Consider the following 23,896-nt stretch of genomic DNA (forward strand, 5'->3'; position numbering starts at 1 on the left):
ATTTAAGGCAGCTCAGGACTAGGCAAGGGCAGGAGTGCTTTGCAAACATGAAACGCGATGGGAGTGCTGAGTAATCACTTGTCTTCTACCCTTCCTCTCTTAGTCTCTCTTAACTTTAGAAAAATAAACAGAATGAAAACACCAACAGTCTGGCTGGGCGGAACTGAAGGATGACACCGGCACTGTGTTATGGCCCTGGGATTCGTGTCTTCCAGCTTCCTGTCTGAGCTGACTTTGGGGCACTCCCTCTGCCCCCTACCCCACCCTGCCCTCGAGATGTCTGCATACCAGATCTGTGTGTGTTTTTCCAGCATAGACATGAATCCACCCAGACAGGAAAAATGTTTTTCTGCCCACAGCCCGTGACAGAATACTGCTTTTTGATTCTCCTTTTTCTGTTTCCTGCTTCATGGTTGGTTGCAAAATTTCAGAGCATGATGGCTCCTTGAAGGCAAAGCCTGCTTCTCCCTTATCTGCAGATATTGTGCCTCGCTAGCTCCTGGTATACGCAGGTGCTTAGCAACAATCTATTGAATGATGATGATAAAACAGGAGACCATGGCAAGCTGGCGTAGAGAATAAGGCGGTCAGAGGTCACCTCCACAAAACCCTGGATATTACAAGGCAAAGGTGCTGTTCCTTCTCTACGAGGGAAACACCGAGGGTGCCAATGTTTTTCTGTCCTCTGCGATTGTAGGAGGATTTAGTCATTGCTTAAGTTTTTGTTTTTATTTTATTTATCTTTTTTTAGAGACAGGGTCTTGCTGTCTCCCAGGCTGGAATGCAGTGGCATAATCATAGCTCACTGTAGCCTTGACCTCTTGTGCTCAACGGATGCTCCTGCTTCAGCCTCTTGAGTAGCTGAGACTACTGGTGCATGCCACCATGACTGGCTAATGTTTTTACTCTTTAAGGAGAGATGAAGCCTTGCTGTGTTCCTGGCTGGTCTGGAGCTCCTGGCCTTTAACGATCTTTCCACCTCGGCCTCCCAGAGTGTTGGGATTACAGGCGTGAGGCATCGTGCCTGACCTTGTAGGGTTTTTTTTGTTTGTTTTTAAATAACAGCTTTCTTGAGATATACTCCAAACACCATTCAATTTACTTACTTAAAGTATACAATTCAGTGGATGTTTACTAAGTTCACTATACAGAGGGTTGCAGAGGGTCAGGCAAACATCATCACTGTCTACTCTCTGAACGCTTTCATCATCCCATAAAGAATCTCTGTACCCATTGGTAGTCGTACCTACCCTGGCTCTAAGCAGTTTCAAATTCATTTCATTTAAGTGGAATCACATGCTGTTTGGTCTTTTGTGACTGGCTGCCTTCATTTAGCATCACGTTTTGTATTCGTACTTCATCTTTCTCTTTTTTTTTTTTTTTTTTTAGAAAGAGGGTCTTGCCCTGTTGCTCAGGCTGGAGTGCAGTGGCATGATCATGGCTTACTGCAGCCTTGACCTCCTGGGCTCAAGGCATCCTCCTACCCCAGCCTCCCGGGTAGCTGGGACTACAGGTGCACACCATTACACCCAGCTCAGTTTTTATTCTTTGTAGAGACAGGGTCTTACTCTGTAGCTGTGGTTGGTTTCAAAATCCTGGTCTCAGGCAGTTCTCCTGCCTCAACCTCCCAAAGTATTGGGATTATAGGCATGAGCCACTGCACCCGGCTCAACTTCATCTCTTTCCATTGCTGAATAATATGTAATGTGTAGGTACATTATATTTTATTTCTTTTCATCAGCTGATGGACATTTAGGTTGTTTAGACATTTCAGCTACTATGAATAATGGTGCTGTGAAATTCGCATGCAAGTTTCTATGTCAACATATGTTTTCATCTCTCTTGGATAGGTACCCAGGAGTGGAATTGCTGGGTCATAGGGTAACTAGGTGTTTAATCTTTTGAGGAACTGCCAGATTGTTTGACCTTTGGCTGCAAAACAGGAGACCAGAGTCCAGATGTGAGAGCTTCTGTCCATCATCATCTCTCACTCATCTGATTCTCTGGCCTTGCCCCTGAGCTTCATTTGTTACTAAATGAAGGAAAGAAGCAGAACTGACTGAGAAGCTATCTACTGCTTATTCATTACAAGTCTCCAGGAATTATTAGTCTTCAGTTACTTTATCAGGAAACAGAACTCCTTAAGGATGGAAGCGAGTGTTCTTGCTTTTCTTCATCTTTGGCACTGGCTTGCCTACCGTCATTTGTGTGTCTTTGCTTCTTTCACTGTGGAATGTATTTGGCAGCGAGGTAGCCGTTTATTACTGTGAACCTTCCTTTCCATGGCAGAAAGCATGCTGACTTTTGAAGATGCCCTGTGGTGAGGTCATTTATTCATTTAACATTACTTATCACCAGCTGTGAGCCAAGTACATTTATTGAGCGTGAGAGATGTTCACAGTTCAAAAATACTGTGGTTTTTTTGAGTGACAGAATGCAAGTTCCTGCTCTCATAGGGTTTACATTAGAGGGATAGACATAAGTAAACAAAACAATTGAGATAAGTGCTTACAAATGCTATAGAGAGAAGAGGGTGATACTGCAGAGGCCGGAGGTGGAGGACAGCCATGGAGAGGGAGAAGAAGGGCTGCTCTAGGTTAGGTGGTTTCTTCTTTGTCTAGGTCTACTGTCCCTGGGCAAGACACTGCAGCTGTCTTTGTGACAAGGTCATTTCATCTAAATTTGAGTCACTTTTTGAATAGAAATGATCAAATGTAAGTGCTTTGAAAAGTGCATAGTGTCTGGTGCATGTCGGGTTTCAGCAACCTGTTACCATGGAGCTCTCTCTCCTGTGATTAACCTCGCTCCAGTCACAAGTGGTTTTAGGCCTAGGCTCTGAGGTTCCGCTAATGCTGGTTTCCTGTGTTTAATTCATATCCATCTATTAACTCTTTTTCTGCTCCATAAATCACTCAGAAGCTCACGAGAAAGGGTGGCTGGTGTGCTGGGGTTAGCGGGGATTTCTGGGGTAAATGCAGCACAGTTGACTGCTGTTGGAACAAACACAATGAAATGTCTCAAGGGTGACCTGAGCTGTACAGAGGCAGGCACAGCACATGGTTTTATATTATTTCAGGGCAATTTGTAAAGACTCAAAGGATAGCACAAGTACTTGGACTAGAACCAGAGGAAATAGGCAAGCCTGAAAAAAGAAACAAAAAGAAGCGTTTGTATATGTACAGAAGTTCCCCAGAACCCCCATGTTATTTCTTCTATGTAGAAGGAGGCCGGTTTTTGAATGCCCTTTAATCAAAAAATCTACTCCCTTCTAATATGGAAAGGAAAAAAAATGGATTAGGACTTGAGCTGTATGTGTTTTGAATCTCATCTTTATAAAGCAGGCCTGTGTGAGTAGGGACAGAGAGCACTGTTATGACGGGTAAGTTACATGGCAATGAATTTTATCTGCATGTTTGCTAAAACTTTTTAACAGAGACATAAAAAAGAAGAGAGTGGACCGGTTGTGGTGGCTCACACCTGTAATTCCAGTACTCTAGGAGGCCAAGGTGGGCAGATCACATGTGGCCAGGAGTTTGAGATGAGCTTGGCCAACATTTCGAAACGCTGTCTCTTCGAAAAACACAAAAATTATCCAGGTGTGGTGGTGCACACTTGTAATCCCAGCTACTTAGGAGACTAAGGCACAAGAATTGCTTAAACTCGGGAGGCAGAGGTTGCAGTGAGCCAACGTCACACCACTGCACTCCAGCTTTAGAGAGAGATTACTTTTAAAAGATTTTTTCAAGCCGAGGCTTAATAATCATCCTTCTGAGATGTGGTAATAGGAACCTCACAGTGTACTATATGATATATGATGGTATCTAATGTTTTGAGAATGTGCTTGTTATACTGTGCTGTTCTCCATGACAATCTGGTGACAGTGAAATCTCTTTATTGTTCCTCCTTACTACTTGGTTCTTTCTCTCCTTGGTCATCCATGCCCAGTGGTCAGAAGCCAAGAGAGAGACAAAAGGTTCAAAATTACTATTAAAAACCAGTTCTTAATAGAACGTGTAAAAGCTTACTGAACATAAGCTTCAATAGGGGCGTCCATGGTATTCGTAACTTTTGTTTACTTTTGTTACCTACTCATTAAGCTAATCGAAGTTTATTGTAATTCAGAATCTATACAGTCTCCACGATCTAGGTACAGAAGCACTGCCTTTCACATACATAAATGGCAGTGAGCCTGACAGCTTGGATTTTATGACACTGTAAGCAAACATTTTGGCATTAGCCTGGAAAGCAGATAAGGCCATGTGGCATTTTGTTGAGTGTGCTTGGTCACTTCTCACATCTGTTTGACCTTTACCTTAAGTACAGTTTGTTAGCTACTACTGCTGGTGACATATGTTCCTGAGATGTGTTTTTCAAAAGATATGTGTGGCAGTAGGAGGGTGTTTACCAGAGAAATAAATTAAAAGGAGTGCAGTGAAAAGCCTTATCTCAGATTTAATCTTTTAAAAAAGCGAATGGAGAAGCCCTATCTCTAATAAAAATACAAAAAATTAGCCAGGTGTGATGGTGCATGCTACTTGGGAGGCTGAGGCAGGAGAATTGCTTGAACCTGGGAGGTGGAGGTTGCAATGAGCCAAGATCGTACCATTGCATCCAAGCCTGGACAACAAGAGTGAAACTCCACATATCCAAAGGATTATAAATCATTCTACTATAAGGACACATACACATGAATGTTCGTTGCAGCACTGTTTACAGTAGCAAAGACCTGGAACCAACCCAAATGCTCATCAATGATAGACTGGACAGGGAAAATGTGGCATATATACACCATGCAATACTGTGCAGCCATAAAAAAGCGATGAGTTCGTGTCCTTTGTAGGGACGTGGATGAACCTGGAAACCATCATTCTCAGCAAACTGACACAAGAACAGAAAATTAAACACCGCATGTTCTCACTCATAGGTGGGTGTCGAACAATGAGAACACATGGACACGGGGAGGGGAGCACTACACACTGGGGTCTGTTGGGGAGAAATAGGGGAGGGACAGTGGAGGGTGAAGAGTTGGGGAGAGATAGCGTGGGGAGAAATGCCAGATATAGGTGATGGGAAGGAAGGCAGCAAATCACACTGCCATGTGTGTACCTCTGCAACAGTCTTGCATGTTCTTCACATGTACCCCAAAACCTAAAATGTAATAAATAAATAAATTTTTAAAAAGCAAAACGAATGCCTTCTCCTATTTTTCTTTTTCAGATATGTTTCAATTCCATCTTTATTTGTTTTTTTGAGACAGTGTATCACTCTGTCTCCCAGGCTGGAGTGTAGTGGTGCCATCTTGGCTTACTGCCTCCTGGGTTCAAGCGGTCTTGTGCCTCAGCCTCTGGAGTAGCTGCAATTATGGGCATGCACCACCATGCCTGGCTAATTTTTGTATTTTTAGTAGAGACATGGTTTTGCCATGTTGGCTATGTTGGCTAGGCTGGTCTCAAACTCCTGGCCTCATGTGATCTGCCTGTCTTAGCCTCCCGAAGTGCTGGGACTGCAGGCATGAACCACTGTGCCCCACCCTAAAATTTCATCTTTAAAAATGTACATGATTCAGGTATAGGCGTGTATAGAATTTTCTACTGTAGAGTTCAGAACTATTTCCTGAGTGTTATCTTCATTCAGTTGTTCTGTCATGAGAAAGTATTTGGAATTCTATTTGGGCAGCTCCCATGCACCTAAGGAGGCAAACTCAATCTGAAAGCAAAGATGCTTTTGTGGGTACTCGGGAGGAATGTTCCTGGGAGCTTTTAGCATTCCATAGAATTTGGACCACAGCGGATCTTGGTTGCATCAAGGAGTCAAAATGGGATCAGAGTCCTTCCATCCTATGCACACACATACCCGCTCACAGCTGTCTTCACACCCCTGATTGCTGGACCATTCACGTTATTTGGTGCATAACCTTTATTTAAAAAAAAAAATACCTTAGATTATCTCCATATAACATCACCGTTGAGCTGGCTAAGCCTCAGTGAAGGATTAGTGTAAGGAGAAAGCCTTAGAAGAAGGTTTTTTTTGTTTTTTGTTTTTTGTTTTTGAGACAGAGTTTCGCTCTTGTTACCCAGGCTGGAGTGCAATGGCGCGATCTCGGCTCACCACAACCTCCGCCTCCTGGGTTCAGGCACTTCTCCTGCCTCAGCCTCCTGAGAAGCTGGGATTACAGGCACGCACCACCACGCCCAGCTAATTTTTTGTATTTTTAGTAGAGACGGGGTTTCACCATGTTGACCAGGATGGTCTCGATCTCTTGACCTTGTGATAACAAAGTTGGAGGACTGGTACTACTTGATTTCACAGCTTACCCTAAAGCTATAGTAATCGAGACTGTGGTATTGGCAGAACACTAGACAAACAGGTCTACTTGGACTGAAGAGAGAGCTCAAAAATAGACCCACACAAATATAGTCAGCTGACCTTTGACAAAGGAACAGAGGCAATACAATAGAGAAAAGATCGTCTTTTTAACAAATCGTGCTGGAACAATCCAAAAAACACATGCTGAGATAAGAATTTAGACACAGACCTTTCACCCTTGACAAAAATTAAGTCAAAATGGATTCTAGACCTAAATGTAAACTATAAAGGTATACAACTCTTAGAAAATAACATGGAGAAAAACTTAAGTGACTTTGGATCTAGGGGTGACTTTAGATACAACACTGAAGGCACAGCTATATGAAGGAAAGAAGTGATAAACTGGACTTAATTAAAATTTAAAACTTCTGCTCTGTGAAGGATAATGTCAAGAGAATGAGAAGTTGAGCCACAGTATGGGAGAAAATATTTGTGAAAGAGACATTTAATAAAGGACTATTATCTAAAACGTAAAGATTTTAAAGCACTTTACAATCGAACAATAAGTAAACAAGCCAGTTAAAACTATCCTTCAGGATCTGCACAGGTACCCCAAAACAATATAATAAGAAATTATAATAAAATATAATTTAAAAATGGGCAAAGACCTTCACAGAAACCTCACCAAAGAAGATATCTATATATCTATATGGCATATAAGTGTGTGAAAAGACATTTAGCATCATATATCATTCGATAATTGAAAATTAAAGCAGTGAGCTGCCACTGTGTACCTATTAGAATGGCCAAACCCCAGAACACTGACAACACCAAATGCTGACAAGGATGTGGAGCAACAGGAACTCTCATTCACTGCTGATGAGAATGTAAAATGGTACAGCCACTTTGGGAGACAGTTCGTTAGCTTCCTAGAAAACTAAACACACTCTTATCATATGATGCAGCAGTTTCTGCCCTTGTTTTTTTCCCAAAGTAGCTGAAAACTTATACACACACACACAAAAAACCTGCACGTAGATGTTTGTAGTAGCTTTATTCATAATTGCCAAAATTTGGGAGTAAACAAGATATCCTTTAGTAGATGAATGGATAAGCAAAGTGGTACATCCAGACAATGGACTGTTATTCAGTGCTAAAAAGAAATGAGTTGTCAAGCCATGAAAAGACATAGATATGCATGTTACTAAGTGAAATGCATATCTATTATTAAGTGCGTATTACTAAGTGGAAAGAGTCAATCCATATGATTCCAACTATATGGCATTCTGGATAAGGAAAAGCTAGGGGGATTGTAAAAAGATTAGTGGTTGCCAGGGGCTAGAGGGAAGGAGGGATGAGGAGGTAGCACACAGAATTTTTAGGGCAGTAAATCTACTGTGTATGGTACTGTAATGGTGGAATCATGTCATTATGCATTTGTCCATACCTATAGAATGTAGAGCACCAATGGTGGACCCCAGTGTAACCTGCAGACTTTGATATTGATGTGTCAGTGTAACTTTGATTGCAACAAATGTACCAGTCTGGTGAGGTAGATTGAGATGTCCAGAGGCATATGATAACTTTCTGTACCTTCTACTCAGTTTTGCTGTGGACTTGAAAATTAAGAGGTATTAAAATTTTTAAGCATGTAAGGAGACTTCCGTGTCATAAATAATAACTCTGTGCTTGAGTACTTCTGTTTCACTCATGGAGTTGAGTGATTCAACAGAAATGACCATAAGTAGCAGGAAACAGACTGCCTAAAAAACTTGTGTGTTATAGATGGGACCTAGAAGCCCATGAACACTTCATTTCTCCTCCTTGCCTCATCTCCGTGTATAATTCAAGCTACAAATAAGAATGGACAAGGCAAGACAGGAAAGTTTCTCATTACAGAAAGATTCTTAGTCTTACATTATATTCTGTGTATCTGTTCCCAATGTTTGGCATGCAACCAAGAATCTTAAATATATGTGTGAATGTAACTTTGGCAATAGGAATATAGGATTTTAAACAACTGTATCTAGCAATTTGGTTAATCTTCTAAATGTCAGGAACAATGAGTATTGCATTACTAACCTTGAATACTTGTTTAGTTTTCACCAATGCCAGTCTAAGAATCTGTGGTAGGCTGGGTGCAGTGGCTCAAGCCTGTAATCCCAGCATTTTGGGAGGCTGAGGTGCGTGGATCACTCAAGGTTAGGAGTTCGAGACCAGCCTGGCCAACATGGCAAAAACCCTTCTCTACTGAAAATACAAAAACTGGGTGTGGTGTCGTGTGCCTGTAATCCCAGCTACTTGGGAGACTGAAGCAAGAGAACTGCTTGAACCTGGGAGGCAGAGGTTGCTGTCAGCCAAGATTGTACCACTGCACTGCAGCCTGGGTGACAGAGAAAGACTCCGTCTAAATAATAATAATAATAATAATAATAATAATAATCTGTTATAGTTGGAATTGAAGGATACAAAGGGGTGAAATTTTTTCTTAGTGTCAGTTTCATTGCTGACACTAAGTGTTTAATCAGGCCTTAGATAGCCAGTTTTGGTAACTTTTGAGTTTGGCCGCATTTGGTCTCTGCTGAGGCCGTGGTTACTGATTCCCAGTTACTCTAGCCACAGTCTTAGAGTTTTTCTCTCACTCAAATTGTTTCTTCTTGACTTTTTTTGGTCATCTTTCTTTTAAAGTTATCTTTTCTGCTATCTCCTTGGACGAGTGAAGTTATCATGTTGGAAAATAAAATTATGTCTTCATATTAGGCACTACAGTCGGGACACCGCTGGTGTGGTATTCTAGCTGTTTTATATGTCTCAGCTTTGGTTGTTGTTAGTAATTTAAGCAGTTGAGAGAGAGTCTGCTCTTTTTGAGGAGCACAGACACATTCTTCAAAAAATAAGTAAAAAAGCACTCCAAACAGAGGGCCCCACAGTCAGCAACACAGGAACCAGAAGACAGCCCTCAGCACTGCAAGTGGTCCCTTCACCGTGCCATTGGGTACCTTCAGTGTCTGACATTTTACATCCCTGTCTATGCCAGGCATTGAGCTAAGTCCTCTCATGTACTGACTCTCAGTTCTTACAGTCCTAGGAGACCAGAGTTATTCATGTTCTTTTGATCAATGTGGAGATTTAGGTTAAGAAACTTGAAGAAATTCATGCAGCTATTAAATGGCAGAGCTGTGCTCCCTACCAGGGTCCTGTGGAATCCTAGTATATTCATTCTGCAAGGTACATCCCTTCAGTAAATGACGTTTATACTTTGGACATAACATAAAGTTTTCCAAAGGGGATGGAGTTGTTTTGCCTTTGAAACAGCCACCTAAAAAGTTTAGCAGCATCCCAAATGTGTCTGTATTGCACTGAGTTGTCTCTGAACTTTGCTTCCTCCACAGCTCTTAGCACACAAACTTGCCATTCTCACTCAGTGGTCTCCTCATTGCCCTGAAGAGCAATCAGGGATTGGGGTTATACTCTCAAACTCTTTGAAACCCCATAGCTTCTACCATAAGTCTTTATGAAAAGTGGACCTCATTAAATATATTGTGGTTGATTAATTGTACCTCTCTCTTGTTTTTTCTCCAAACTCATGCTGATATAACGAAACCAACTTAAGAATGAGTTGGAGCAAATTCATTTCTCCTACTGGTAAAACCACATGCTGCCACCGGTCATCTCAGCTTTCTTGACTGGTTGGGTAAGTTAGAGAAATGCATCACACAAGAGGAAAGTTAGACTTTTAGTGAGAGGGACTAACCATTGGCAAGATTACTTTGCTTTAAAAAGGAAAGAAAGAAGAGCCATGTCCAGAAAATATTAAGGGAGTTGGCCAACAAGTAGATGATATTGTACAGGCTACAGGAAGTGTTATTTCCTTCCTCTCACTGCACTTCCAGAGCTCTGTGAAGGCACAGATAAAGGTTTTCTCATTTTGCACTGGAAATTTGGATCTATCATCTCTCTATTTTGCCAACTGTGATTTGGTCCTCTTCCTCGCCCCTCGCTGCCTAGGCCAGTTCTCTCTGCTTGTCTCAGAAGGTATTTGCTGATTGCAAATAGGAATCTCTGCCATTAGGCTCTATTACAGGCAACCAGAAGAAACCTTGACATTCTTGGCTAGAGTTAGATTTTATGGGGTAACAAGATTAAACAAATATGTAGTGTTTTTGTGGAAAGAAATGTAAGAGATTGAAACCATAATTGCTTAAAATTGACAATGGAAGAAATGGAGTCCCCCAGAGCTTTTGTGGAACTAGGATGGAGAACCAGGCCTTTTGTTGTCAGACAAGTTCTCTTTATACAGAAGCAGCGCTTTTTTATTCTGGACATTCTGGCCTCCTAGGCAGGGTGCTTTAGCCCTGCCTGGCTCTGCCCTCTGGGCATGGGATCCCAGGAGAACAAAGAAGGGTCACTCAGACCCTGCTGTCCAAGTGTGTCTTGTGGGTGCAGGTTTCATTGCATATTCCTTGCAGGAGTCTATTCTATACCTGGCCAGTGGCTCAAGAACACCATCCTTTCTCATTGCTCTATTCATCAGATGTTTACTCAGTGACTCCTGCATGCCAGGCACTGCAAAGACAGTTCCCTTCTTTGATCATTAAAAAAATAAAATACGCCTGGTGCAGTGGCTCATGCCTGCAATCCCAGCACTTTGGGAGGCCAAGGCGAGTGGATCACTTGAGGTCAAGAATTCAAGACCAGCCTGGCCAATATAGTAAAACCCTGTCTGTACTAAAAATGATGAAAATTAGCTGGGCGTGATCATGCGCGCCTATACCCAGCTACTTGGAAGGCTGAGGCAGGAGAATTGCCTGAACCCATGACGGGGAGGTTGCAGTGAGTGGAGATCACGCCATTGCACTCCAGTCTGGGCGACAGAGATTCTGTCTCAAAGAATGAATGAATGAATGAATGAATAAAGATAGAAGGCTTACCTCCTTTTTCACTTAGATGGTGTTCCTATGCGTGTGTGTTTTATACTGATAGAATTCCATGGTCTAGCTCACCTGACTTGAGAGGTGGTGCATTGAGAAAGTGTCATGTCTGCTGTGCCCCACGGGGCCGTGGGCCAGCTTGGTGTAAGGGAAAGCAATGAGCTGGCAGGAAGGAAGCCTGTGTTTGTATTCCCAGCTCAGGTAGGAAGCGGCTAGGTGATAGGGACAAGGCTTTTCAGTTCCTTACCTATGTTTTCCTTATTAAATTATTTACTTTTTATTTTATTTTTTAAGAGGCAGTCTTGCTCTATCACCTAGGCTAGAGCACAATGGCACCATCATGGCTTACTGCAGCCTCAACCTCTTAAGCTCAGATGGTTCTCCTGCCTCAGCCTCCTGAGTAGCTGGGACTACAGGCATGCACCACCACACCTGGCTGATTTTTGAAATTTTGTCGTAGCAACAAGGTCTCACTATGTTGTCAAGGCAGGCTGGTCTTGAGCTCCTGTTCTCAAGCGATCCTCCTTCCTTGGCCTCTCAAAGTGCTGGGATTACAGGTGTGAGCCATTGCACCTGGGCTCTTTTCTTTTAAGTAAGAGTATTCTATGTCAGTGAGCTCTGAGTTTGGTTCAATATCTGGCTATCTCAAATCCACAAAATTGAGCTCAGATAATTAACCTGGAAGACTGATTTGTCTCACCAAGAAGTATGAAAGAGTAGAATCCTGTTTTACCATCTTTACAACCCTTGACTTTCTGCCTAACTTATTTTCAAAAGCCCCAGTGAGATGGTCAGTGCATGTGGAGTGTGGACATCATGAGACCCAGGGCTCAGGAAGGTGGTGGGTATTCTACACACAGGCAGAGGTTCGGCCACTGTCTGTCTGTAAGGAAGGATTTTAGACCTTTGTCTATCCTGTGATGAGTTTGCACCCAGCTGTTTCTGTTCACTGACTTCCCAAGGGACAACCAGTTTCTGTTGGAGGGACAGCTCACTAGGGTTGGGAGGACAGGCAATGCGCATGGAAACCTGACAAGTTTATCTGGCCCACAGGGGATGGAGCCTTTGACCTTGGCCTCATTAACTGTGTTTTATCCAGCAAGCTACCAGACCAGCAACACTTAAAGGAAAAACAACAGGATATAGCACCTGCTCCTTTTCTGGAATCGCCGCCCCCTTGCCCCCACAAACACACACACAATGTGGGTGTATAGAAACATAGCTCCTTGTCTATGTCTTACCTTTAATTCCTAAGAGGTTAAAAAGAATTTATTGATCTTTTATGTGTGTATTGGGGTAAAACTAATTTATCCTGTGATCAGAAAGTAGGGAGAGATAATTTCAGCATCTGAATGATGATGTCGTTGTTGTGAAATCATGAGTCCCTTTCAGTAACTGCTTCTGGGTCTTCAGCATATTCATGACTTTCTCTTTTGTGTGCCAGCGTCTACAAGCATTACCACTAAAAGCCCTTTTGTTTTTAGTTATTTGTTTACAGATCTGTTTCCTTCCTCCTTGAAGACAATGTCTGGCACACTGGTGTTCAATAAGTGTTTTCTTGCATAATGAATGAATGACTGCATTAATAATGTAAATCCTCAGCCTAAATGTACATCCTCAGAGACAGACAATTTTCTTTCTTTCTTTCTTTTTTTTTTTTTTTTTCCTTAAGGATTAAAATCTTGCTCTGTTGCCCAGGCTGGAGTGCAGTGGTGCAGTCACAGCTGACCGCAGCCTCCAACTGCTAGGCTCAAGGGATCTTCTGACCTTGGCTTTCCTAGTAGCTAGGACTACAAATGTGCACCACCTCACCTGGCTAGATATTTTATTTTTAGTTTTTTTTTTTTTTTTTTTGTAGAGACAGAGTCTCGTCCATGTTGCCCAGGCTCGTGTTCCACCTCAGCCTCCCAAAGTGCTGAGTTTATAAATGTGAGCCACCACGTCCCGCCTCAGAGAGAATTTTCTATGTTTTCTAAAGTAGCTCCATTCTCAGGAGTCACCCTCTCCCAGGTTAGTCTCTTTTATTCCTTCATAACTTTTAGCCCGATATGAAATTACTTTTCTTGTTTATATGCTTGTGTGTTTACACATAAATATTTTTTCTTTCCATTATTAAGTAAGATTTAGGGCAGGCGTCCCCAAACTACGGCCCGCAGGCCGCATGCGGCCCCCTGAGGCCATTTATCCGGCACTTCAGGAAGGGGCACCTCTTTCATTGGTGGTCAGTGAGAGGAACACAGTATGTGGCGGCCCTCCAACGGTCTGAGGGACAGTGAACTGGCCCCCTGTGTAAAAAGTTTGGGGATGCCTGATTTAGGGCATGGAGACATTGAATACTCTGCTTTCCTAACATCTGTAACTGGTTGTTCATGGGATAAATGAATCTCCCATCTGTAGCTGAACTTCTGGAAATAGCAAAACTCATTCAGAATGAGTTTGGGAGCATGCAGTAGCAATTAAGAAGAATAATGTCTTTGGGAAGACACAATACCAAGTAAAGTAATGGAGAAATAGTTCTGTGTTTTTTCACACATGACTCAAACCCGTTTCAGAGGCATTTTCAAACAAAAACATTCAGTCGTATTTGAGCAGTGCGATTCTGTGTTACTTTGAGGTGTTTACAGAGTAATATTCATTTGACAGTGACAGTGTTTACATTTTTAAAAGTTGCACTAAAATTTATATGTAATGGGGGAGAGTTCTGATTGCTCCATCTCCTTACTGGTGACCGGCACAGTCAAACTGTTTAACTTTAGCCCTTCCAGTGGGTATATAGTATCTCACTGTGTCTTTTTTTTTTTCCAGTTATAATTTGCATAGAGTAAACTTCACCCTTTTTAGTGTACAATTCTGCAGGTTTTGACAAATGCATGCAATCATGAAACACAATCCTGGTCAAGCCACAGAACCCTTCTGTCAGCCCCCATGTTCTCCCATGTCCCCTTTCAGTCATCCCCATGCCACCTTGAGCACTTGGCAACTCTGTTTTCTCTCCCTATAACTTTGCCTAGTTCTGGCCTACCAGGATTTATCAGCTGTATATTTTTTAAATTTTATCAGTCATATATGTTTGTAAATTTAAATAGCAAGACCAGTTCTACAAGGTTTATAATGAAGAACAGGAGACCCTTCTTAACTCCTCTTGAATTCTGAGGAGTTTCAACTTTTTCATAAGTCTGTCAACTCTTTCAGCTGATTTTGGTAGCATAAATCTCTGCATTTCTAAACTCACTTCTTACTATGAAAGGTAAGGGTTTCACTCTCTACCAGCCATACAGATACTCATGAATCCCTCATAGAATAGCAAATATAGATAGATCCTAATGTGGTTTTTTGTTTGTTTGCTTTTGAGACTGAGTCTCACTCTGTCTCCCAGGCTGGAGTGCAATGGCATGATCTCAGCTCACTGCAACCTCCACCCCCCAGGCTCAGGTGATTCTCCTGCCTCTGCCTCCTCAGGTTTTTTTTGGATTACTATGTCTATGTAGTGTAAGCAGCAGAGGCTGTGGGATTTACTTTGATTACACTTCCTTTCTTGAATAATATGTATTTCTAGAGCTAATTCTTTTTTTCTTTGTTCTCTGTGGACATCCTTCTGTTTCATACACAAGGTTGCTGACAGAAGTGTTGACGTACCTTTTAATATGTTCAGAGAAGTAGGATCATTTCTCAGTTTCATTTTTTTCTTGAATTCATTCCTCATGGGACTGTCTGTCTCCTGCCTCGTTTGGGACTGGTTGTGCTTTCCCAGTGACGTCTCTCTTCTTCTGAGAGCTCCCTTTATCAACTGTCTCATGGACAGAAAATAGGAGCTAACTAGGTAATTCAACAGAGCTAAGGGTAGTATGTATTTGTAGTTATATAAATTAATACCTGTTAATTTTGACTGATCCATGTGTATAAAATATCATAAATTCACGTGGATACCTTCAACTGCAATCCAGTAGCACAGGGTTTATTCTAGTTTTTACCTTCTGGAGCTTATAACTCCCTGCTATAACAGTAAGAAACCTAGCTTCCCCTATTTTTAATAGAGTTAGTTATTTGATCAGTTCCCTAGTATGTAACTGATCACTCATCTTTATTAGCATGCTGTCTTCCATGGGAACACCCCCTTCACCTCATTCTTGCTCTGATATCTGAGGCCAGTGCACCACCCCCAAGGCCTATGTGCAAGTACCCCCTTGCCTCACTTAGGCTCTGACACCCCATCTGCTCCCTTACACAGATGCCCACCTCATTCTCTGCCATGCCAGTCCAGACCCCTCTGGGGATGTGCAGCCCTCCCCCACTGCAAATGCTCAAGTCACCCTGCTTCATCCCATGGCTCAGGACTCACCTGCCCAGGAGGGAGGACAGAAGGGCCAAGATCTATCTCCTGATTCTGTCCTGATTCCCATTTCCCAAGGTTTTCCTTTCTTCAATCTTCCTATACCAAAGAATATTCTCCTCCTGTGTGCTTAAGCCCAAGATACAAATACCTTTGAGAATTTGCCTTTCCTGCCCCATTCATGGCCATCTCCAGCGAAATCACGAGCAACTCCTGTTGATTTATGTATATCATGTGTCCGGGTGCTGTGGCTCACACCTATAATCCCAGCACTTTGGGAGGTCTAGGCAGGCGAACCGCTTGAGCCAAGGAGTCTGAGACCAGCCTGTCAACATGGGGAGATGCTGTCTCTACAAAAAATGCAAACATCAGATGGGTTTGGTGGCGTGTGCCTGTAGTCCCAGCTGTGAGGGGTAGGGGGGTGGAGCTAAGGTGGGATCTATTGAGCCAAGGTGGTGAGGTTGCAGTGAGCCGTGATTGCACCACTGCACTCCAGTCTGGGTGATGGAGTGAGACCCTGCCACAAGGAAAAAACAAAAATTAAAATTAAAAACCTCACAAATATATACATATCTTGCATTTTTTCATCCCTCCTCTTCTTCACTGTACCTACCATTCCTCTCTAGTGTTCCTCTTTTTTTTTTCCATTCTCTTTTTGAGATAAAGTCTTTCTCTGTCATCCAGGCTGGAGCGCAGTGGCACAATCTCTGCTCACTGCAACCTTCACCTCCCAGGTTTAAGCAATTTTCCTGCCTCTGCTTCCCAGTAGCTGAGATTACAGGTGACCACCACCATACCTGGCTAATTTTTATATTTTCATAGAGATGGGGTTTCATCATGTTGGCCAGGCTGGTCTTGGACTCCTCACCTCATGATCCGCCTACCTTGGCCTCTCAAAGTGCTAGGATTACAAGCATGAGCCACCGCACCCGGCCTGGTATTCCTTTTTCTACTGCACCTCACATCCCACAATACATTCCCACATAGCAGCAAGGATGCTCTTTTAAAAGATTAAGCCAAGCACAGTGGCTCACGCCTGTAATCCCAGCAGTTTGGGAGGCTGACGCGGGCAGATCAGTTGAGGTCAGGATTTCAAGACCAGTCTCCCTAGCATCGCAAAACCCCGTCTCTACTTAAAATACAAAAAATTAGCTGGGCATGGTGGCACATCTCTCTAATCCCAGTTACTTAGGAGGATGAAGCATGAGAATTGCTTGAACCTGGGTGGTGAAGGTTGCAGTGAGCCAAGATTGTACCACTGCACTCCAGCCTGGGTGACAGAGCAAGACTGTCTAAAAAAAAAAAAAAAAAAGCATAACATGATGACATTTGAAACCCTCCAATGCTTCCTGCTGTAATTAGAATAAAACTTTAATTTCTCCATGGCTTATAATACCTATGTCTGGTAATTAATCTTGGCTACACATCAACATCACCAGGGGACCCTTATAGAAGCATTAAGTTCTGGGCCTTACGCCGATCCAATTAAATCAGAATATTTGGTGGTGTGGCCTAGGCATCAGTATTTGTAAAATTTCCCTGGTGGGTCTCATGGGTGCTCAGGGTTGAGAATTATGACTCCTCTAACTACCTTCTTACTGCCTCTCCTCACCTCAGTCTCTTGCACTGATCTCTGGCAATGACCATTTTCTTCTCTCTTTGAAGTCAGCTTACTCTTGCCTCACAGCTTCCTCGCTTGGTATGTTTCTGTCTGCAAGATTCTTTGCCCAGCTCTGTTAATGTCTCATTTCTTTTAGCTTCTTAGGGTAATCTAGTCCTTGATCACCATATCTAAAATAATGTCCCATGTTATAACCGTTGTCTGCCATGCTGCTTTCCTTGCCCACTTTACACTTCTTCCTCTTAGCATTGTCATTATCTCAACTCATGGTTTTTTTTGTTTGTTTTTATTTTTTGTTTTAGACAGAGTATCACTCTATTGCCAGGCTGGAGTGCAGTGGTACAATCTCGGCTCACTGCAATCTCCGCCTCCCGGGTTCAAGCGATTCTCCTGTCTCAGCTTCCCAAGTAGCTGGGACATGGCCCATGCCCCCACACCCAGCTAATTTTTGTATTTTTAGTAGAGACGGTGTTTCAACATGTTGGCCAGAATGGTCTATATCTCTTGACCTTGTGATCTCCCTGCCTCAGGCTCCCAAAGTGCTGGGATTACAGGCATGAGCCACCACACCCGACCACCTGTGTAAATTTTAACATTAGAGTATAATCTTCATGAGAACTCTTCCTTTCCACTACATCATGGTTCTTAATTAGTGCTTGATAAAGATTTGTAGAGGGCCGGGCGCAGTGGCTCACGCCTGTTATCCCAGCACTTTGGGAGGCCGAGGCGGGTGGATCACGAGGTCAAGAGATCGAGACCATCCTGGTCAACATGGTGAAACCCCGTCTCTACTAAAAATACAAAACACTAGCTGGGCATGGTGTCGCGTGCCTGTAATCCCTTCTACTCAGGAGGCTGAGGCAGGAGAATTGCCTGAACCCAGGAGGCGGAGGTTGTGGTGAGCTGAGATCGTGCCATTGCACTCCAGCCTGGGTAACAAGAGCGTAACTTTGTCTCAAAAAAAAAAAAAAAATTGTGGAATGTCTGCATGTAGTGAAAAGAATCAGGTTAGGAATCTGCTGGACAGAAAGTGTGTCAGAGCCAGAGAGACATTTGGATACATGAAGTGAAATGGAGCAGGTGAGAGTTCTGACTGATGGAGATTACTTGAGAAGCCAGATATAAAGTGAATAATTTTGACAGTGGAATAAGCAACTCTCTATTATTTTCAATTGGAGAAGACAGATTTTTATTCTGGATTAGAACAGTCCCAAGAAAGCAGAAATCACTTGTGAACCATAAGTTGGTGTTCGCCATGGTTGTTATGAACTTGGTTTTTGTGACTGTCATTTCCCCTAAATATAGGCAAGGGTAGCCCTCTGGACTTAGTATTCCCTCACTACTCCCTTTATTTTAATAGTATAATAACTTAAGAAAGCATCTGAGATCCTGCTGACCAGTTCAGCTACCTATTGATTGTAGCTATTGATATGCCCATTGCTACCTCTTGGCATGATGCCTTCTTAAGCCTCATAGCATGCTGTATTTAATTATAATTGTCTTACGGTAAACATGTGGGATTAACTGGAAAACTGCATTCTTGGTGGTATGACAACCCAGGTTTGTAAAGTGGAAATGAGCAAACATACTCATGAACTATTACCATATTCTGTCCAGTTATTAAAATTGAATTTATGGAGTCCTGTATATGCTTAAAACTCCAGAGATAGGCCGGGCGCGGTGGCTCAAGCCTGTAATCCCAGCACTTTGGGAGGCCGAGGCGGGTGGATCATGAGGTCAACAGATCAAGACCATCCTGGTCAACATGGTGAAACCCCGTCTCTACTAAAAATACAAAAAATTAGCTGGGCATGGTGGCACGTGCCTGTAGTCCCAGCTACTCGGGAGGCTGAGGCAGGAGAATTGCTTGAACCCAGGAGGTGGAGGTTGCGGTGAGCCGAGATCGCACCGTTGCACTCCAGCCTGGGTAACAAGAGTGAAACTCCGTCTCAAAAAAAAAAAAAAAAAAACTCCAAAGATAGATCTTTTCTCTTATACCTGATGCAAGGAAAATGAACATTCACATTTACAAATTCAACATGATAATTTTGTGCCTTTAGATAGGGCACATACACACACCACAATTCTAGAGAAGACATAGGAAATTAAAGTTTTTTTCAACAATGACGGGTTTAGGAAGCATAATTCTATGATGAATGGCTGTGCAAAATACTGTTTACAGAAGTACAGATAAATTCTTCTCTGAAAGGGGAATGAAGTTTGTACTATGACAGCTTGGCTTCATAAGGCATAGAATGATGAAAACTGTGTGGAAAAGATGAATATCTTGTTTCTCAGCCTGTCCCACTGTCACTTTGCCCTTGTCCCATGGTGAAGTTGAAGCCATTTATTCATGCAAAAGCCATTTTCATTTTTTCACAGAACCAAGCAAGTATATACAGATAGCTGCACACTTGGGGGAAATGCTTAGCTTAGCTTAGTGTCCTTATTTCCGAATCTCTTACACCTTGGCATCCTAAATTGGGGGAAGTATTTTCTGTTTCGGTATCTTTTTTTTCAGCCGTGTGCCTTGATGCAAACCACAATTTCACAGCATAGTACCCCACACCTCCCTGTAAAACGTAGCAAACCCTTTCAGTGTTTGAATGCCACAGTTAGAATATTTGTGAAATATTACTTGTAAAGTATTTGTGAAAATATATACACCCAAAGAAGGTAAATCTAGTTTTTTACCTGTAAGATGTACAGAATAGAGTATGTGTCTATTTTCTAGTTGATTTCATGTAGAACAAATTACAAGAGAGTTCTAGGATCCTATTGGCAGATGCCTGAAGTTTTAATTACAGTTTGCATCTTACTCATTGTGTGTATAGGGTTACCTTATATGTGTGTGCCATTGCTTTCAGTGGCAAAAAAAACAGTTACTTTTGCACCAACCCAATACCACGAGGCTTACCTGGGCAAGATGACCACATCGATGTTTCAACTGATGGGCATGGAGAATGAGGGAAATTATTCCAGTGAACTTTGTATAGTAGGTGTTCAGCAAATATTTAATATAAAAATCTGTTTATGGACAGATTAAACTGTACACTCTCTCTACAAGATAGAGTGTTGGAAAATATCTGTAGGGGTGTGTGCCTTTATTGGAATTTTAAAAACAAATGTAAAGCCTTTACTTAAAGCATCAGCAAGCAAACAGGTAAGGTCTTTTTATTGAGGGGGGTTGCTTTTAGCATTACCAAGAATTGCACACAATTTCGTTTTATTCTTTCATTATTTTGATTATTTTCGAAGTGCAAATATTTGTCTTCAGGAGATTTGCTAGTTCAATTTAAAATTATTCAAGAATTGTGGTTTTTAACCTGGGAACTCAGAAGAGTTACAGCAAATATAAATTATTTATTATCTGTTTTAGTAGTATAAGGTGACATATAGAAAGCATATATACAATGGAAGTCCATATATATTCATGCAAAAACATTTATTAAATGACTGTAAGGGATTAAGGTGATAAGAAATGGGCTGTCTTGGTTTCTTGTTGTTGTTCTATTCTTCCTCCAGTGGAGTAGAGATGAGGCTAGGTTCTAAGTGAATTTTAAATCCAATTGTTATTAAGAGAATGCAGCTCTAAAATACAGTTCAATTTTTTTAATTGCCTTTTAGGTTTTGGGGTACATGTGAAGAACATGCAAAATTGTTGCATAGATACACTCATGGCAGTGTGATTTACTGCCTTCTTCCCCATCACCTATATCTGGCATTTCTCCCCATGCTACCTCTCCCCCACTCTCCACCCCCTGCTGTCCCTCCCCTATTTCTCCCCAACAGACCCCAGTGTGTAGTGCTTGCTCCCCTCACTGTGTCCATGTGTAGCACTGTTTACAATAGCAAAGACCTGGAACCAACCCAAATGCCCATCGATGATAGACTGTACAGGAAAAATGTGGTACATATACACGATGGAATACTATGCAGCCATCAGAAACAATGAGTTCGTGTCCTTTGTGGGGACATGGATGAACCTGGAAACCATCATTCTCAGCAAACTGACACAAGAGCAGAAGATCAAACACCGCATGTTTTCACTCATAGACGGGTGTTGAACAGTTCAATTTTTATTGTGTAACAAACTAAAACATTCATCTTCTAACATACTATCTGTTGTCTCTATCAATTGTTGCATTCCAATATTGCTAATAGAACATGAGAATGTATATTGCTAATACCTTTATGATATCCCAGAAAACATAAAATATTTTGTGTTCTCTTTTACTCTGACAGGTTGGTACAGAGGATACACCCTCCAAAATAAATCTAAAAAGGTATGACGTATCATCCACTTTTTATTTCATTTGAAATCTGTCTGCTAGTTTTGTATTGTGCTATCTGATTCGCTCCTCTGGTCTCTGCTGTCTCTAGACCTAGTTTGCTTTCTCTTTGATGGCTCTTCTTTGGATTTGAAAGCAAATTCTTTAACCTCAGTGCTTAAATTTAATAGTGTAATTCCCATTGACTGTATTTCTCACCAGCCAATTCAAGGAGAAACTCCTGGAAGACTTCTTGCTTCCTGTCCCTCATATTAAGCAAGTTGGAAACACATTCATTGCTCTAGTGGGATCTCTCTTTCCAGGAGGGATGGATGGATGGATGCTTCTCCCTTCATCCTTTACTTCCAATGCTAAGATTCCAAACTAAAGGATCTCCCCATTTCCACATGATCCTTTCCTTCATTGTTCATTGGATAAACAAGAGTGGTTTTCGTACTGTGAGCCTCATACCCCAATAATACATTATGAAATCAATATGGTGGATTATAACAAATTTTTTTTTCCAAAAAATGAAACCGAAAAGTAGAGAACATGAGATGCAATGGTAAGTATTGTTTCATGAAACTTTTGTTTTACATATATACTTTTATTTATTGTTTTTGTTATATTTTATGTATTTCATATCTAATACTGGTTGCCATAAAAATTACTGTTCACCAGAGGCACAGTTTGAAAAATACTGACCTAAATGGTTCCTTTTGCCAGTGCCAAAACTACTAATCATCAGGCTAAAGAGACTCTATTAATTATGTTAATACCCCCCTCAGTTTCTTTTAGGTCTTGTCAGCACTGTTCCTTTGATACTGCTTGCTGGGGCAGCATGACATGTCAGCACTTTCTTTTGAAAAAGCAGAGTTGATAGGGCCTTATTATTTCACTGTTAGTTCACATGCCAAATAGCAAATTAGGAAAGAGATAAGAGAAACGTTTTAGAATTTATCAAAAGAGGAGTGAAAAAAGAAAGCCAGACCCACAGTTCTTATTCTTCACGGACAGCAGGAGAAAGATGTAATCCTGCACCACAGGCTGATGTTACACACCCAACTCTCCAAAGGGTATGGGGCCCAGAAAGACACCGTTCTACATGGTATCGTTCATAAAACATCAGGACTGCTTCTGCATTGCTGATGCTTAAATCACACTCAGCATTTGCACATGTATGTGCACACATACACATGTTGTTAACTTTGACAGTTTACGAATCTAGCAAAATAAAGGAATGTTTGCTTTTAATGTAACTCCTACAATTTTGGTCCTTTTTTTCTCTCCCCAAACCAGAAAATGAATTTTTCTACCCACAGTTAGATTCATATACCACATGTCTTTATTTCAAACCAAATTATTTTCATTTAATCTCTTACTGACTTCAGTTTTTTTGGGCCAGCAAATAGGGACCAAGAGTGTAGTCATGGCAGAGTGAATGAGAGCATGATAGAATTAAAGTGAAAACCTTTCTTCTGGGATCCTCAGTGACATAGAGTACCTGGCTATGGCCACTCTTGCTTTTTAGCCCTATTGGTGTTCATTTTACTCACAGTTATGGAAGTGGTAGTTATTTCAAAGCACAATTAGAGTTAGCAACTTTGATGTTCTGCATTTGTTAAACAGTAAGAATACTTATGTCAGTTCCCAATTCTTTTTTTTTTAATGTTAATTTAAAAGCAATAAACAAAAAACCACTCTCAAAATTATGTGATGAACTTAAGGAACAAACACAATTCTTGATTTTTCACTGGGAAATGTCAATTATGTTCAACCAAGGTCCTAGATCAGGTCTTCCTTTTCATAGACTCTACAGTATGTAAGGATCATTTTGAACATGGAAGACCTTGCTTTCTAAAGCATCCTATGATATTCTAATACAGTCGTTTCTCAGTTCCACAGGGGATTGGTTCCAGGACCCCCACAATAACAAAATCCACGGAGGCTCAAGTCCCTGACATAAAATGGCAAAGTATTGGCATATAACCTCTGTGCATCCTCCCGTGTTCTTTAAATCATGTCTAGATTACTTGTAATATCTAATACAATGTAAATGCTATGTAAATAGTTATTATACTGTATTGTTTAGGGAATAATGGCAAGGAAATGAACCTCCTTTTACTTTTTCCCCCCTATATTTTCCATCATCGGTTGGTTGAATCCATGATATGGAGGGCTTGGTGTATGTAAAAATCAATCTAGCTAATAGTGCCATTGTTGTCAGCTTTGAACAGTAGATAGGGTGCCCCACCGGGAGCTAAACGATACATTCTGGATGTGTTTTTAATTTTTTTGTGTTCATTAAAGAGTGCTTAAAACTTTTAAGTTTAAAATCTCACCCTTTGGAAGAAATCTTTCAGTAAGAGTTTTTCTTTGTTCTCTGAATAAATAAAGGAAAACTTTGTAATTCAGTGGAATGATGACACTAACAAGG

At 41.5% G+C, this 23,896-nt stretch overlaps 1 protein-coding gene across 1 annotated transcript in view; it reads left to right on the forward strand.

Moving 5' to 3' along the window:
• Positions 1-23,896, forward strand: part of DOCK5 (dedicator of cytokinesis 5) — a 224,933-nt gene that overhangs the window by 59,062 nt on the left and 141,975 nt on the right. The window contains exon 3 of the mRNA XM_074384078.1: positions 21,434-21,474. Coding sequence (XP_074240179.1) covers positions 21,434-21,474 — 41 coding nt within the window. The remainder of the gene's footprint in view (positions 1-21,433; positions 21,475-23,896) is intronic.

The sequence above is a fragment of the Saimiri boliviensis genome, chromosome 13 (assembly GCF_048565385.1).
Source record: "Saimiri boliviensis isolate mSaiBol1 chromosome 13, mSaiBol1.pri, whole genome shotgun sequence".
Taxonomy (NCBI): domain Eukaryota; kingdom Metazoa; phylum Chordata; class Mammalia; order Primates; family Cebidae; genus Saimiri; species Saimiri boliviensis.